The 14,906-nt window shown below is 38.8% G+C and overlaps 1 protein-coding gene across 1 annotated transcript; it reads left to right on the plus strand.

Annotated features, from left to right (window-relative positions):
* Positions 1–2,304: 2,304 nt before the first annotated feature.
* Positions 2,305–13,978, plus strand: mov10l1 (Mov10 like RISC complex RNA helicase 1). Its single transcript, XM_055056296.1, has 27 exons — positions 2,305–2,552; positions 2,672–2,807; positions 2,903–3,090; positions 3,262–3,421; positions 3,916–4,028; positions 4,182–4,369; positions 5,046–5,186; positions 5,275–5,568; positions 6,231–6,428; positions 6,879–6,993; positions 7,868–8,045; positions 8,112–8,182; positions 8,261–8,352; positions 8,468–8,523; positions 9,088–9,149; positions 9,227–9,305; positions 9,401–9,579; positions 9,688–9,834; positions 10,242–10,363; positions 10,453–10,552; positions 11,627–11,773; positions 11,988–12,161; positions 12,276–12,425; positions 12,523–12,630; positions 13,205–13,345; positions 13,472–13,563; positions 13,759–13,978. The coding sequence occupies exons 2-27, from the start codon at positions 2,711–2,713 to the stop codon at positions 13,775–13,777; spliced, it is 3,411 nt and encodes a 1,136-aa protein (XP_054912271.1). The 5' UTR covers positions 2,305–2,552; positions 2,672–2,710; the 3' UTR covers positions 13,778–13,978.
* Positions 13,979–14,906: the final 928 nt, after the last annotated feature.

Raw genomic sequence — 14,906 nt, forward strand, 5'->3', positions numbered from 1 at the left:
GGCTAGCATGAAGATACCGAAACATGGAACTGCCGTTTTGAAATTTTCCCACTCTGGTTTTTCAAACACCACTGTTTCTATATCTATGTGGACGTAAAACCTAAACAATAATAATAATTTAAAAAAAAAGAAAACAACTTTGCGACATAACCATTCCTGTCTCTGTGTGGGCGGGGACTTAATTTTTGAACATAACTCTAACTATTGCGCATTTGGTGCCCCCATTTGAATGTGAGTCTTATTGTGGCAGAGTGCATACAGTCTTATATGCAAATGTCCTCAGAGTGTCCAAGCAGACCTCCGTGTTCATGTACAAATGGCAAAAGCACAGGCCTTGCTGTCGAGTGGACAATACAGCTGCCGGGAGATATAAATCAGGCTGAACAAAATTTCCAGGGCCAAAGAAAAGGAGAAGGTCCATGGTGTTACAGGTTTTACACCATATTTTGTATCGAGGTGCTTTTCTCCATGTCCATCTTTTGTTTCATGCCCAGCCCATCTGGAGTGTTTTTCTTTCTCTCTTCCTTTGTCATGAAGCTTAAGTTTTAGCACATATGACAGATGTCAAACAGACGTTCCCCTTTCTATTTATTTTAAGGGGATTGTTCCAAACGGTCAGAAACTGGACAGAAATTATGTAATAAAATAGCCAAGGTTCAAAGAAAAACATTAAGGGGCTTAAGAAAGTCTGGAAAACAATAACTTACTCCATCAGTGCTGCAGTAACTGAATTTAAATTGTGCTTCATAAAGGCAATAACAGCTGTCAATCAGCCGTATTACATTTACAGTACAGAGAGACACCATTAATCATCTTATCGTCTTCAACGTCTGTGTTTAAGTAGCTTGATCCAACCTAGTGTGAATTTATTTCTGTTTTTGTTTAGGAGGTATTACCGCAAATTACAAATTACAGCAACAGATCTTCTACCACACTTCCCAGTTGGTCTGAGGTGCTTTTCCAGATTCCCATCCTGTTTTTCACACCAGTCCTACCAGCAGTGTTTTGTAAGAAACAGCTCAAGCTTAGTCGGACCTGCAAAGTCCAGTTAGTTTATCAAACTCCGCATGTTTAATAAACTATGGGATGGTAGAACAGAAAAGCCTCTTTCCTGGCCTGCCTCCTAAACAACCATGTTGGCATGTAGGCAGCATCTAACAGTTGTTTTGGCAACACGAGCCTTGGTAGGTGCCACTCTTTACTTCTACTTCCTGGAATTTTTAGCCCTCTCTTCTTCTCAATTTGCTTGGTGCAAAATAAATACAACTTCTCATCCACCGGAGTGATCAGTGGTGAACTAAAAATGGATGTCTGTGTAATGTGATATTTATGCTGAGAAAACAAGAAATCATTGATTACTCAACTTAAAAAAAAAGTTGTGTGTAAATTAAACAAATGCTTAAGTTCTATTTATTTTAAGGGGATTGTTAGAGGTAATGTTGTAATTTGTTTTTACTTTGCTCCATGACTTTGGAGTCTCCTTATATGTTGTGAAATTCAGCCATTACAGGAAAAAGACCTGTTCAACATCATCTGATCCAACAGTTAAATATATAGTGAGCAATTTCCTCTGGTTATAACATAAAATAGCCTTTTTTTTTCTTTTTCTGATTTTTAAAAAATTTTTTTACATGTTATATGTCTTTGATAAACAATATTAGTTGAGTTTCTACTTATAGCAACAGATCGAGATGAGTATCTGATCTATTTCCTCCGCTTGGCCTCATTTGCTCTGTGTTGTCGAGACCGGCTCCGTCCTGTGCTCAGAGCGCCGCCACTGCCCTCTTGTGGTGGAAGTAAATATATTTTGACATACAATGGAAGCTGATCAAGGGAGGGGAGCTGTCTGCTATCTATGACTTCAATATTGTACTCAGGATTACTCAGTAAATAAAAATAGATAATTGATGTAGATTAATAATAATATTATATGTATACATTAATTATTGAATTAAATTTGCACAACAGAATGTTTTTACATAGCTTTCTACAAATAAAATTTGTAGAAATTTTATTCTATTTCAATTATAAAACTCAAAAAAAAAAAAAAAAAAAAAAAAATATATATATATATATATATATATATATATATATATATATATATATATATATATATATATATATATATATATATATATATATATATATATATATATATATATATATATATATATATATAGAAATTGGTAGTTCTTTAAAAATGAGAGCATGCTGCTCCACTTTTGACCTCACACGTTCTTCGTCACCTTGGTTGCTCTTGCGCCCCCTGGTGGTAAAAGTGGCCGCATGTCTGATGACCCCGCCCTCATCATCACACACACCTGCCGCCGAAATCTGCCAGAAATCTCGACCACAACGCTTGAAGTCTTTTGTAGTATCTAACAACTTGTATGAAACGCGGTGAGCCGCTCATATTTTCACTACTTCCGCTGGAGATTTATTCTTTTTTTTTTTTTACAATATTTATCTACAGAGTTTCAGGCGGCAGTTGATATCGAGGCATTAGCTTCTGTGTCTTCGGCGTACACCGAAAAGCTTATTTTCTTAATCCAGTAAGGTTTCCTCTTTTTCATTCGTTGCTTACTTTCACACCGACATATATTACAGATTGTGCATTCAATAAACCGAATCAATACTGAAGCATAATTAATAATTAGATTTGTTTTCGCAGCTCAGATAGCTAGCTGCGCTGCTCCCGTTTCCCGCTGATATGCTCACGTCTGTGCGCTGCGTGCTAACCAAGCTAGTCTCTTCGATTTGGAGAACAGTCGATGCAGCTGGAGACAACATCTTCACGGAAAGCCCTGGTAAGCCCAGCCATTCTTCCTCCAGTTTCGGACAGTAGCATGTTTGTTTTTCAATTTATTTATTTATCTTTAGTGTTGTTGTTTTTTCTGCTCAGTCACAGAGGACATCCGCCATCTGCGGGGCAGTGTGGTGACGCAGCTGTGTTTGGACTACGGGATGATAGACGATGCCATATACTTCACAAGCAATGAGGTTTTGGGCGGAATCCCACTGGAAGAGGGAGACCAGGTGAACTGCATCGCAGTCAGAGATGGTGCTGAGAAAGGATGGAAAGCTCTGAGGGTGAGGACCCCCCCCCCCATCCATCACATAAAGCAGCAACTACATTCACCTTCTGAGTCTGTCTCTTCTTGTTGGTTGGCCATTGGCTCCTTTTGGAAATTACAGTTCAAGTTTGCATTGAGGTTGTGGTTCATCTGGCTTGCAAAATTCAGCATTCTTTTTCTTATTGAGGTGGAGAAAAGTGCAGATGCCTGGGAAGACGGAGGGAGGACATCCTTGGAAGCAGACAGCATGCAGCTGCGCCCTCTGATAGGAACTGTCACGTCGTTTGACGGCGATAGTGGCTACATCAATCAGACCACATACTTCACACGTTACAGCCTTTCAGAGGGTAGAGATAAACTTTTAATTTAATAAGGCTTTGAACTTCACAGGCCTTGGATATCTTGCTTACATTGCCCAAGTTAAATCGAGTTACCAAAGGTGTTTACTGAGCAAAACTTTTCATTTTACTTGTACTTTGTCCCATTTAGTCACTGCACAAAATTGTATAGTATAGACTATGTTGTGTGAGCTTAAGTTCTCTATAATTCATTTTTTAGATGCACTAAATTAAACTATTATGCCCTCCATAAGACTCAGAGTACATAACAAAATGTATTTGAGTGCTAAAAAGTGGATTTTGCACAATACGGCCCTTTTTAAGAAAAGACGGGGCAAAAAAGGATAAAAAAACAAATGAGACTGTATTTTTAAGCTTTATTATCCAGCTTAAGTAAGAGGTGATGTCATTGATTAAAAACATAAGAGTATTTCCAAATCTTGTTATGCTAACTGTGTTTATCTAGGGGGATTTGCTTTGTGTGTTTCTTTTCTCTCTGACAGGTTATGAACCAATGAAAGGTGACTGGATTCAAGCTAAGTTTTATATCAACCCCACCCAATGGACCACCCAAGCTCATTCTGTGGCTCCATTACGCTACAGTCGCCTAAACCAGGTGCTGATTTTTTTTTTTTATAGTATATTCACTGATGTTGAAAAATCTAGTTTAAATATGACTAATCAAGCTAAATAAAGTCGTGGTGTTGAACCTGGATCATTTTCTTTAGTTGAATTTTGTGGCCTCATCTGAACGGCTCTCTGTTTCTAGGTGCGAGTGACTAGTGTGTATGGAAACAGCGGAGTGGTGGAGGACAGTGTTTTCTTTAGCTTGGACTCTCTGCTCCTGCCAACCCAATACAAGCCTTCACCAGGGGATCTGGTCAACTTGGTAATGGTGGAGAGCTGTCAGTCCTTCTACTCTTGGAGAGCCCTTTGCATTGCGCCCTGCCGTCAGAGGTACCACTGCAAATATAGATCAGGTTGTTCATATATATGCCACTCAGGTGGTAAATATATTAGTGCTGTTGATTACTGTGATGTTTGGCTAATCAGATTTTAAAAAAATGTCACATTTTTCATTTAAGCCTCATATGTGATATTACAAATATATTAAAATATATAAAGAAAACATTTTCTTTTTAAATAAGAAAAAATATTTTATTTTCCATAATGCATTGCTTTAGTGAATGCCTGATCATTTGTAGCAAAGGTTTCCGCTTGACTTAACATTAATAGAGTGTAAAGCTGATCTGTTGATGCACTTTTTTGATTAACCAATTAGTAGTTGGACAGCAAAAGGTGATTAATAAAGATGAATTTGAACCAGGTGAAGCAAAAACAATGTTCCTAGAGTTTTTGGTAGAATAATGAAGGTACAATTTGATGTTAAATGAAGAACATGTGTGTTTTTGACCAATTTTAGTTTAATTGCTCTGAGAGTGTTCTCAGCAAATGACCTTTTTTACCTGCACTCCAGTTGATGAGTAATGTATTAGTTGACAATTATTGCAACAATTGATTGATCAGTTAATCAGATTAATTGTTTTGGCCTTAAAAGACTGATAAATAACCAAGTTTAAATTAGTCTTTCTGTCTTGCTGATGTTAGTGTGGTTTTATTTTTCTGGTTGCAGTATGAATTTTGCTGCTGAGCCTCTCCTGGAGGCTGAGCTGAATCACCTCTTGGAAAACAAAGGCGGGCTCGACGTATCAGACTATGGACAGTTTGGGGACTTGATGCTTGGGGAGAGATGTGAGCTGGTGCTATGGATTCAGTGAGCTGGTTCTGCCTTTTTGATGTAAATGACAACAATTTAAAGACAGAGTGAATGCTTGTTCATCTCTGTCTCTTTTCCGCAACAGAAACAATGGCTCAGAGTCTCAAAGACTGAAGTGCTGCGACTTTGCTGGGTGGGACTCTGAAGAGCAGTTTACCGTGGTTACCGTCAGCACATCACCCAACCAGAGACAGAAACCTGTTGACAAAAATTTCCCAAAATCCTCAGAGAAACAAGTCGGAGATGCAAAGGACGTAGAAATAGAAAATGGTGCAATGCAGGCAGACACAGTCCTGCCCCACGACGCAAGAGAGGAGGAGAGAGAGGTGGAAATATCCCCAGGAGAAAGAGTGTCTGTTGTTATAGCCTGCAAAGCAAAGTAAGGTGTCCCTTAAAGTGCATATAAGTATGCATCATGTCTTGCAAAATGATTCATATTCCTATAAAATTTCACTCCTGGGTTACAACCACAAACTTTGCTGTGTTGGGATTTTATGTGATTGTCCAGGACAAAGTAGTGCACAGCTGTAACTTGGATGGAGGGGGATACATGGTTTTTAATTATTTTTATGCAAATAAGAATCAAAAAAGTGTGACATGTTTGTATCCAGCTGTGGTAAACATACTTTCTAGAGCCACATTGTGTCTGCAGTTACAGATTTTGTGATGCATGTCCCAGATTTATAGGCTGAAATGTTTTTGTCTTTTTAATTAATTTATTTTTTGTCAGATAAGAAAAAAATCTGGCAAGATGATATTGAATGGATGGGTTCCATGAAAAATAATAGTCCTGGCTTAGATTTTCAATTGAATTCAGGTCTGGGCTTTGACTAAGTGACTATGAGTGTGAGTATGCTGTAACTAAGCCAAATCAGTGCCGATTTATTGGCGCTGATTTACTTTATAGTAGACCTGATTTCTTTTGCTCATTCATATAGAACAAATTTTTTATTGCATCAATATTTAGTAAAAAAGCATTTTGCATGAATACTTATTTGTGGCACATTTATATATATTTTTTGTATGTTGGGATTCCCCCAGGAGCCTTGGATGCTGTACTGAGCTACTGTTGCTGCACTTTTCTTCTTTCACCATCGGGAGGCGTCTTCTGGTCACAGTGGGCAGTGAGGATGAAAACCTGCTGAAGCCCTCTGAGGTTTATTGTCCTAGTAATGTCAAGGTGCTCTCAAAAGCCCCCTCCCATGTTGTCACCGTCTCAGCTCCAAAAGATGCGCCGAGGTAATTAAAGAGCTCATTAAACCTGTTAACCAATAAGTAATGAAGATTTGGGAAATGAATTCAAGTTCCAAGATTGTTATATTTCATCTTTAAATGCTAAAAAATATTCAAAGAGATGTATAACGTGTGTTTTGTAATTTTATTTTTGTGTTAAACTGATGGAGATCTGAAGTTATACCTGCTCCTATACAGTTTGTAATTTGTTTTCAAGGAGTCATTATTTAGTAATTAGACTTGGGTTTATTTTCAAATTGCTAGATAAACTAGTTGGATAAAAATACAAAATGTTTTAGGTGTGCTCTTTTTCTTTCTGCTGCTGTTTCTGGCATCCATATTTAATCCCAGTCTGGCTGACCTCAGTGGCTGGTGTTGTTTTCCATCTTCGAAGAGATTAGGCTGTTTACATCAAGATTATCCATGTTGATTCTTGTTCGCCTCTCCCACCTCCAGGCTCAGTAAGCGACGGTTGCCAAACTTCCTACCATCCTTTCCGGTGCCAAAGGCTCTGAGAGACTGTGTGGAGTCACAGAAGGACATACTGGCTGTTCACCCATGCTTAGGAGAGGTGAGCATGGTATCATTAGGGCTGATGATTAAAATTATTTAAAGATTTATTAACTATTAAACCTTTGACTGCAATGTGATAGTAGTAAAAATATATTTGGCTTGACAGCCCCAGCAATTTTTTTTTTCTTTTTTTCTGACAAAAAGCTTTTTCAATTAGAAAATATTGGTCAAAGCACAACATATTTCTTTAATCAACAGTTTTTGCTTTAAATTGAATGTTATTGTAGTTATGGCCACAAACATCTTGTAACTGTAACTCAAAAACAGACTCCAATGAGAATCCATTGAATAAACTTTGTCAACACGGCACATGTTATTGAAGAAAGTCCAGTAAAACTCATAGTTTTCCACGACAAATCACAACACTTCTGTAACGAGAAGTGTTGAATTATATGTGCTATCCTGGGAAAATGAATAAAACATTTTTTAGTACTTAATTTTAACATTTAACTTTGGAATCCATAAAGCATTTTTGAATATGGAATATAACTAGAAATAAACGTGTGAAACATGTTTCACTTTTTAAACCCAATTGCTGAAATATTCACTTTCCATTAATTGAAATGAATCTGTAGCTATGCCTCTCCTGTCCAGATCATTTTTGAGCCAGCCTTTACTTTCCGAGTCATAAATTACAACAGGGCTTCAAGCTTGCCAAACGGATTTGGCTTCCGAGTTCAGGGTTTCGCAAAATGGCTATTAACGCTAGAGAACACGAAGTCTCTCAAATTTTTATTTATTTATTTATTTTTTTTGATGGTTTGGTGTTTCACTATATTACTATATTAGTGAGATGTTATGACAAGAAATATGCAAAGAGAAAAAGTAGATTGCAGATCAAGTAAAGTGTCGTGCTGTCCTCCTACATTCAGGCGCTCTCACCATCCAACATGTACTCAAGATTCTCGACCCTCCTGTGGCTTGAAGAGCTGAACTCAGAAAGAGAATTAAGGGAGTTCTCCATCAGTGGAGCGCTCCTCCGCAAAGGAGGCACCTACCTGCACCTGGAGGTGCTTGGGCTGGCTGAAGGCAGACCTTCTCTTAATATAGGTGATGTGACCTCCAGCATGGCCGTTAAAAGTTGTGTAGGTTTCTGTTGACGAGCTTTCTCCACAGGGGACAGAGTTTTACTGAAGAAGCTGCAGAGCGACGGTTTGGAGATGGAGTGCATCAGCTACGTCACTGAGGTAACCTGCTTGTTTGGCTCCGGAGCATCTCTGCACACGCTTTCTGTTCGAGTGTAATGCCTTAATGGTCCTGTTCAGATCAACGACGAGAATGTGAGTTTGAGAGTGAATTCAAACTTTCACCACAGTTACCTTGGCGAACCTCTTGACGTCGAGTTCACCTACAACAGGTAAGATGGAATACACTAGGGATTGTTTGGAATGTTTCTGGGTTCGAGTTTCACCTTATTTTCATGTTGACGTATAAGTGATTGTACGGGATTGTTTTTTTGATTTTTTTTTTAGGTTAACCACAAGGAGATGTCACAATGCTCTTGAGCTGACAAAGCATTTTGGGGAGAGTGAGTCGTGTGTTTTTTGTTTTTCATATTTCTAGACAGGCTCATTAAGTCTGTGGTCAATTTTGAAGCTTATTTGTGGTTTTATATACATTTCGTCATTTACTTTTTTTAGCAACTTTTTCCTGGTGAATTTGCTACTTTGAAAATTTTCATCAGAAATTGTCAATTGTGACCACTCTGTAAAAGATAAATTTCACAGTATTTATTGTCCGGGGAAAAAATGATGTAGACAATTGGTGTTGCTTTTCATTTTTCTTAATCAAATCACCAAACGTCTTCATATGTGCAACAGTCTGGATTCTTTTTTTGTGCGAGGCCACATTGTAGTGGGACATCACTACATTACCCACCAGGGGGTGCTGGTTGTTTCATGTAACCTCTTCTTAGGTGCACAAACAAGGAAAGATAGCCCTCAAAATGAATGCGTCATTCTTCCCTCTCTTTCTTTGACTGGTGCTTTGAAAGACTTTTACAGAAAACAATAAGCTTTTTAATTTAATCCACCCCTCTTGGCTAACAAAAGAGACCTCCCAGTCTGACTGGTGTTGCTTTCTTGTTGTTTAGTTCTCTTCCCCTCCAGAGTGACGCCTCAAACCCACTTGTGGACTGGAGAATGGATGGACGAGGTAGGCTGTAACTGACAGACGTCAAATGAAAACAAATCTAAAAAGAGAATAACTTCAGAAGCCTTTATAATCACCAGAATCCGCCAGCGGAAAATGGAGACGCGTTGAGCGCGTGTGTCGATATGAAGTCGAAGGCCACACAGACTAAAGACAAAGGTGTCCAACAATTTTTAGATCTATACAGAATTTGGTTGTTTTTTTTTTGTGTGTATCAAAAGTTAACATAACAATTGTAACATTTCTTCTTAAAGGAAAACAGACCTCCAAACCAATGCCTCGCAAAGGGCAACTTTTTAACCCAGACCTCAATCCTTGTCAGAAGGAGGCAGTGAAGAGGATCCTGGAGGCAGAATGTCGCCCTCTTCCATATGTGCTGTTTGGACCTCCAGGAACCGGGAAAACCATCACTCTTATTGAAATCATACTGCAGGTGCATTAACCAATTATCCATCTAGATTCTTCGACTCTTGTGCATGTTGAGTTTGGTCCAAATTATTTCGATTACCTGGATAATCCTATGAAGCTTCTCACCCTCCAGGTTTACCACTTTCTGCCCAGCAGTCGGGTTCTTGTCTGTACGCCATCCAACAGCGCCGCTGACCTCATCTGTGTGCGTCTGCATCACAGCGGCTTTCTGCATACCGCTAGCCTGGCCCGTGTTAACGCCTCCTCTAGGGAGACTGAGGTACTGAACTGCAGCATTAATGGTCTGCTCATCAACTGCTTTCATAATTCATGAGGATGGCCCCATCCAATTACAAACCCCAACATATTTTGGAGATTTCATATTGTAGGCGTACACAAAAAGATTTGTAAACTTTACAGGAGGGAATTTATAGATGGTATTCATTTATTTTTTTTATTTCTTTACAAATTTTCATTCTCAGATTTTGGTGTATAAAGATGCAAAAAGGAGGCTGAATATAAATCCATAACATACCTTTTGGATTTTTCTTTATGAAAAAAATTCAATTCACAACATGTGGAAAGAGTTCAAGGGATGTGTGTAACTTTTGCAAATGGCTATGTCTACCCTTTATATCTACAATGTTGCTTAGATTGCGTATTATTTTACCAGTTGCTTCTTTTTAGTCTATTCCTGAAGTGTTGCAGCCGTACTCACGGGCCGGAGAAGACATCCGTCATGCTGCTTTCCATAGGATTGTCGTCAGCACCTGCTCCAGTGCTGGCATGTTCCATAATATTGGAATACCGTAAGATCAATGTTTTAGATATGATTAAAGCGAATATATATACGCATCATATACTGTCTTTGTAGAATATGAATTTCTTTGTTTTTCAGAGAGGGACATTTTACTCATGTGTTTCTGGATGAAGCTGGCCAAGCCACAGAGCCTGAGTCTCTGATCCCCATCAGCCTCATCTCAGAGAGAGATGGACAGGTCAGCAAATGAGCTTCTTCAACACCTGGAGGAAATGCTCTCATCGGCATAAATGTTGTATTAATCTTGACCTCATTATGATGCATTTGAACTGGAGTTTTTTTTCCTTGGATGAAACACACAAAGGCTTCAGTTTAACCATTTTAGATTTATTTGAGCCAGGTTTTGTAGGCTTGCCTTACACACTTTCTTCCTTCATCAAGCTCTCTCCTTATGATACCATCTATTTTGTGAAGTGCACCAGTCCCTCGTACAGCGAGAAACACCATAACAATGTTTTAAGTTGGCAAATTTTGCCTTTTTCTAAATATAGCAGCGTGTCTGCACAGCCTTAAGAAGTCTTAAGTTCTTGTATCTAAAATTGTGGCTGTGAAATGTCTTTAATTTTGAAAAGTAGGTTGGCCTTTAATGTGTTAATCACAAATATTTGGTCTTGACAGAACCATTTAATCTCATATTCTGTGTATTTTTCCCCCCCGTTGGAGTTTCCTGTCTGACAAAAGTTGGCGATGCACTGAACTCCGATGTTTTTATTGTGCTCTCTGACTTTAGATGGTTGAGTGTAGTGGCAACTCACTGCTAACGTATCCTTGCTAGCTAGCTCCCAGTTTTGCACCCATCATGGTTCAAATTTATCCACACATTCTGTGGAGATAAAGGTCTTAAATTCCATTCATAGTGGTCTTAAAAAGCCTTAAATTGAGTTGGTGAACCCTGCAGAAACCCTGCTTGTCCCTTATTGCATTTCCAACTGATTATTGGTCTTTTTATTTATTTATTTTTGTTACAGTTTTGAATGGGTGGCTTTTTCATCACTGAGTGGCCAGTACAGGACTGGTTTTACTGTGACTAGTGACATTTTACCAGTTTCAGGTGTTGTCTGAAAAGGCATCTAAAAGTGCTAATTCGTTTTATCCAATGTGATTCATGTGAAATAACCAAACCAAAGACATTCTCAAATTGTTTAAAAATAGTAGCGTAGTGAATTGGCGTAACCACTATATATTTATTGGAAAAGAGGAAATGAACTTAGGTTTGTTGTTGAATAAAGATGCTTCCTGTTTCCCTCCTCAGATAGTGCTGGCTGGAGACCCCTGCCAACTGGGTCCCATAGTGAAGTCCAACCTTGCTATGGCCTTTGGGTTGGGCATGTCTTTACTGGAGAGGCTGATGTCCAACCCACTATACACTAAACAGGACTGGGGATATAATCCTAAACTGGTCAGTTCTCCAATTGGGAAACATTTATGAAGTCATAAACAATTTATGGTGTTTTCTTTTTTTTCTCCTGCCAAACAAAAATCTATTTGAAATGTTTGTCCAGAGACAAAAATGTAAAAAGGAATAATGTCCAATTTTTTTTTTTTTACAAATCTTCACATAAACAATTGTTTGACTGCCTCTTTGTTTATACAAGCATGCTTTTCTCTAACAGGTGACCAAGTTGATCTACAACTACCGCTCCCATGAGGTCCTGCTTACGCTGCCCTCCAAGCTCTTCTACCTGGGGGAGCTGTGCTTTAAGGCTCAGAGAGAGATCGTGGAATCCCTCTGCCAGTGGAAAAACCTGCCCAAAAAAGACTTCCCCCTCTTTTTCCACGGTGTTAGGGTAACGCACAAATAAAATCACAATGCTTGCTCTTGTAGAAACATTAGTGCATCTGAGACCTGTTTATTTACTCGCTTTCAGGAGTAGTCCAAGTTTTTGGTTTTTCTTTCCCAGGGCACAGAAATGAGGGAAGGAAACAACCCGTCATGGTTCAACCCAGTAGAGGCTGTGCAGGTGATGCTCTACTGCTGCCAGCTGGCAAAGAAGCTGTACAACCCTGTGCACCCCTCTGACATTGGCATCATTGCCCCCTACAGGAAGCAAGTATGTTTCACTCCTTCTCTGAGGGCATTAAAATACTTGTTTGAAATCAGGTCAACATGCTGTAGATTTTAAGGTGAGCTTTCACATTGCTGTCCAGTGTGAGAAGATTCGAGTGCTGTTGGGTAAGGTGGGCTTGTCTGACATCAAAGTGGGCTCAGTGGAGGAGTTCCAGGGACAAGAGTTTCTGGTCATCATCTTGTCGACGGTAGGTCAAAATAAGGTATTTTAATTACAACCTACATTTAGTTAGATTTACCAAGAATTTTGAAGGGCTGAGGAAACAGCTTCACTGTTAGGAAAGCTTTTGTAATGTCCTTTTGCTTGCCTTGAAAAATGTTCAAATAATTTAGGCAAAAGCGAGTCTTTGTAGATTTATTGTTTTATGTTAAATGTTTTATTTTACGTGTTCCCTTGAAGAAACGGTGCTTAGTTTTCCAGCTAGTGATGAATCCGTGTACAGCCAGTGCACAGATTTTTGCCACGTTAAAGCAACCTTAAACTCAAAGTAGTTTAACTGAATGCAAGAAATTATAAATGACCTGGATAAGAGGTCAATATTTAGTAGATTTGCACTCAGATGCTATATTTAAGAATGACTAGTCTTTGTTACTATATGATGTAATCCATTTTGTAACTTCAGTATTTCTAATCAACGGCGTTACTATAGTGTACTACTGCCATAGTAGTAGTACACCATAGTACCTTTGAAAATTAAAAAGTACTTCTGATTGTACAAAAATACCAAATTGCAGTGGATTATTTATTATCTAATTATCCAGGTGCGCTCTAATGAATCAGTGGAACGCGAGGATTTGCAGAGTTTGCTTGGTTTTCTGGCCAATCCGAAACGCTTCAACGTGGCCGTCACCCGTGCCAAAGCTCTGCTCATAATCGTTGGAAACCCCCACATTCTCATCCAGGTGAGTGGGGAAAAAAAAAACCCTATGTAAATCTTTTTTGTCATGCATTTGTTTTTTGTCTCGCTACCATCTACTGCAGTACGTTCACCAGTAAAATAGACTCCAAATGTTTTGGTTTCCCTGTAGGATCTCTGCTTCAGGGCTCTGCTGCAGTACTGTTTCAGCAATGGGGCGTATCTGGGCTGCGACCCTCCGCAGGCCCTTAGGACTTCCCAGATGTTTGTACACTAACATCATTAGAGTTAACCTTGTGAAGATTTATTTTTGTAAAAGGAAACTTGTTGCATAGTTTTGTTTTACATTTTTAATTAGAAGTACTTATGAATAAATCTGATTATTTTATGCTAAATTAAGTTGTATCGCTGTAATTCTGTAAATTAATCATCTTTGTCTTTTTCTTTTAACTTCCATAGCATTTCAGAGAACCGGTGAAGTGCGCAAGAAGGATATGGTGTCTTTGATTCTGTTACACATTGTTTTTCTTTCCATTTCCTTTATATACTTTTGGCTTTTTCTTTTTTGACTGTTCTTAAACTTGGGATTACTTCATAACTGATTGAGGGAAAACATTTAGATTTTGTAAGAGAAAGATGCCTGCAATTAAAAAAATTAAAGTTTGTCTGTACTCAGTTACTTTTGTGCCTGATGTGGTATTTTATTTTTATATGGTAGTAAATGAAGACAGAAGCAGGACAGTTTAATCTGACATGCGACAGTTTTTGGATCTGTCTGCAGGTTCTAAGGTTGGGGGAGCAAATGGTCTGCTCATATCAGGCTGACTGTGTCTGCCCATAAGGCTTGGAGACTGGATGTGACGATTGAGTGCTATTGACAGTCTGTGCAGGGACTGTCAGTCCTGCTGGAGCCCAGCAGGATGGTGAAAGGAGGGGGTGGTGAGGGACAAATGGGAGTTCAATGTATGAGTCTCCTGTGTACAAGGGGAGACAACTTTTATCTGAGTTTGCAGAGCTGACACCCAGTTCTCCTCCCTGTCTTTGATGTGCTGCAAGGACTCGTTTTGCTCCAACACGTGGCCAGAAAGCAGCTGCATAACATTGCATTGTGATAGTCGGCTGACATGAGACGGGCGACTGATGGTATCTGAAAGAAATGCTGAAATATTTAATTGTGTGAAAATGCATTTGGCCCCTACTGATTTTGCTTTTTTTGTCACACTTCAGTATTTCTTGTCACCAATAGAATTTAATGTTGGATGAAGATGACCTGTGGGTAAAAAAATCAGTTCATCACATTCAATGATCCCCAAAACTTTAGTGGTAATATTCTGTGGACTGACAAGACAAATGTGAACATTTTTGGTTCAGCACCAAACTGATGATAAAAATACAATTGCATGACCACCTCTTAAGGACTAATACAAAAAAAACCCCCCTGAAAACCTTCAGGTTTATTTTTTATTTTTTTGGAGGTGACCTCACTGGAATCTGGACTTGGATAAGATTTAGATATAATTTTAAAAAAGCTCAAAAACCCTCGAGTGTTGCTGAATGGTGGGATCAAAATTCCTGAGTGGCGATGTAGATTTCTCATTGCCAGTTAG

The sequence above is a fragment of the Poeciliopsis prolifica genome, unplaced genomic scaffold (genome assembly GCF_027474105.1).
Source record: "Poeciliopsis prolifica strain line A6 unplaced genomic scaffold, Auburn_PproV2 SCAFFOLD001, whole genome shotgun sequence".
NCBI lineage: Eukaryota > Metazoa > Chordata > Actinopteri > Cyprinodontiformes > Poeciliidae > Poeciliopsis > Poeciliopsis prolifica.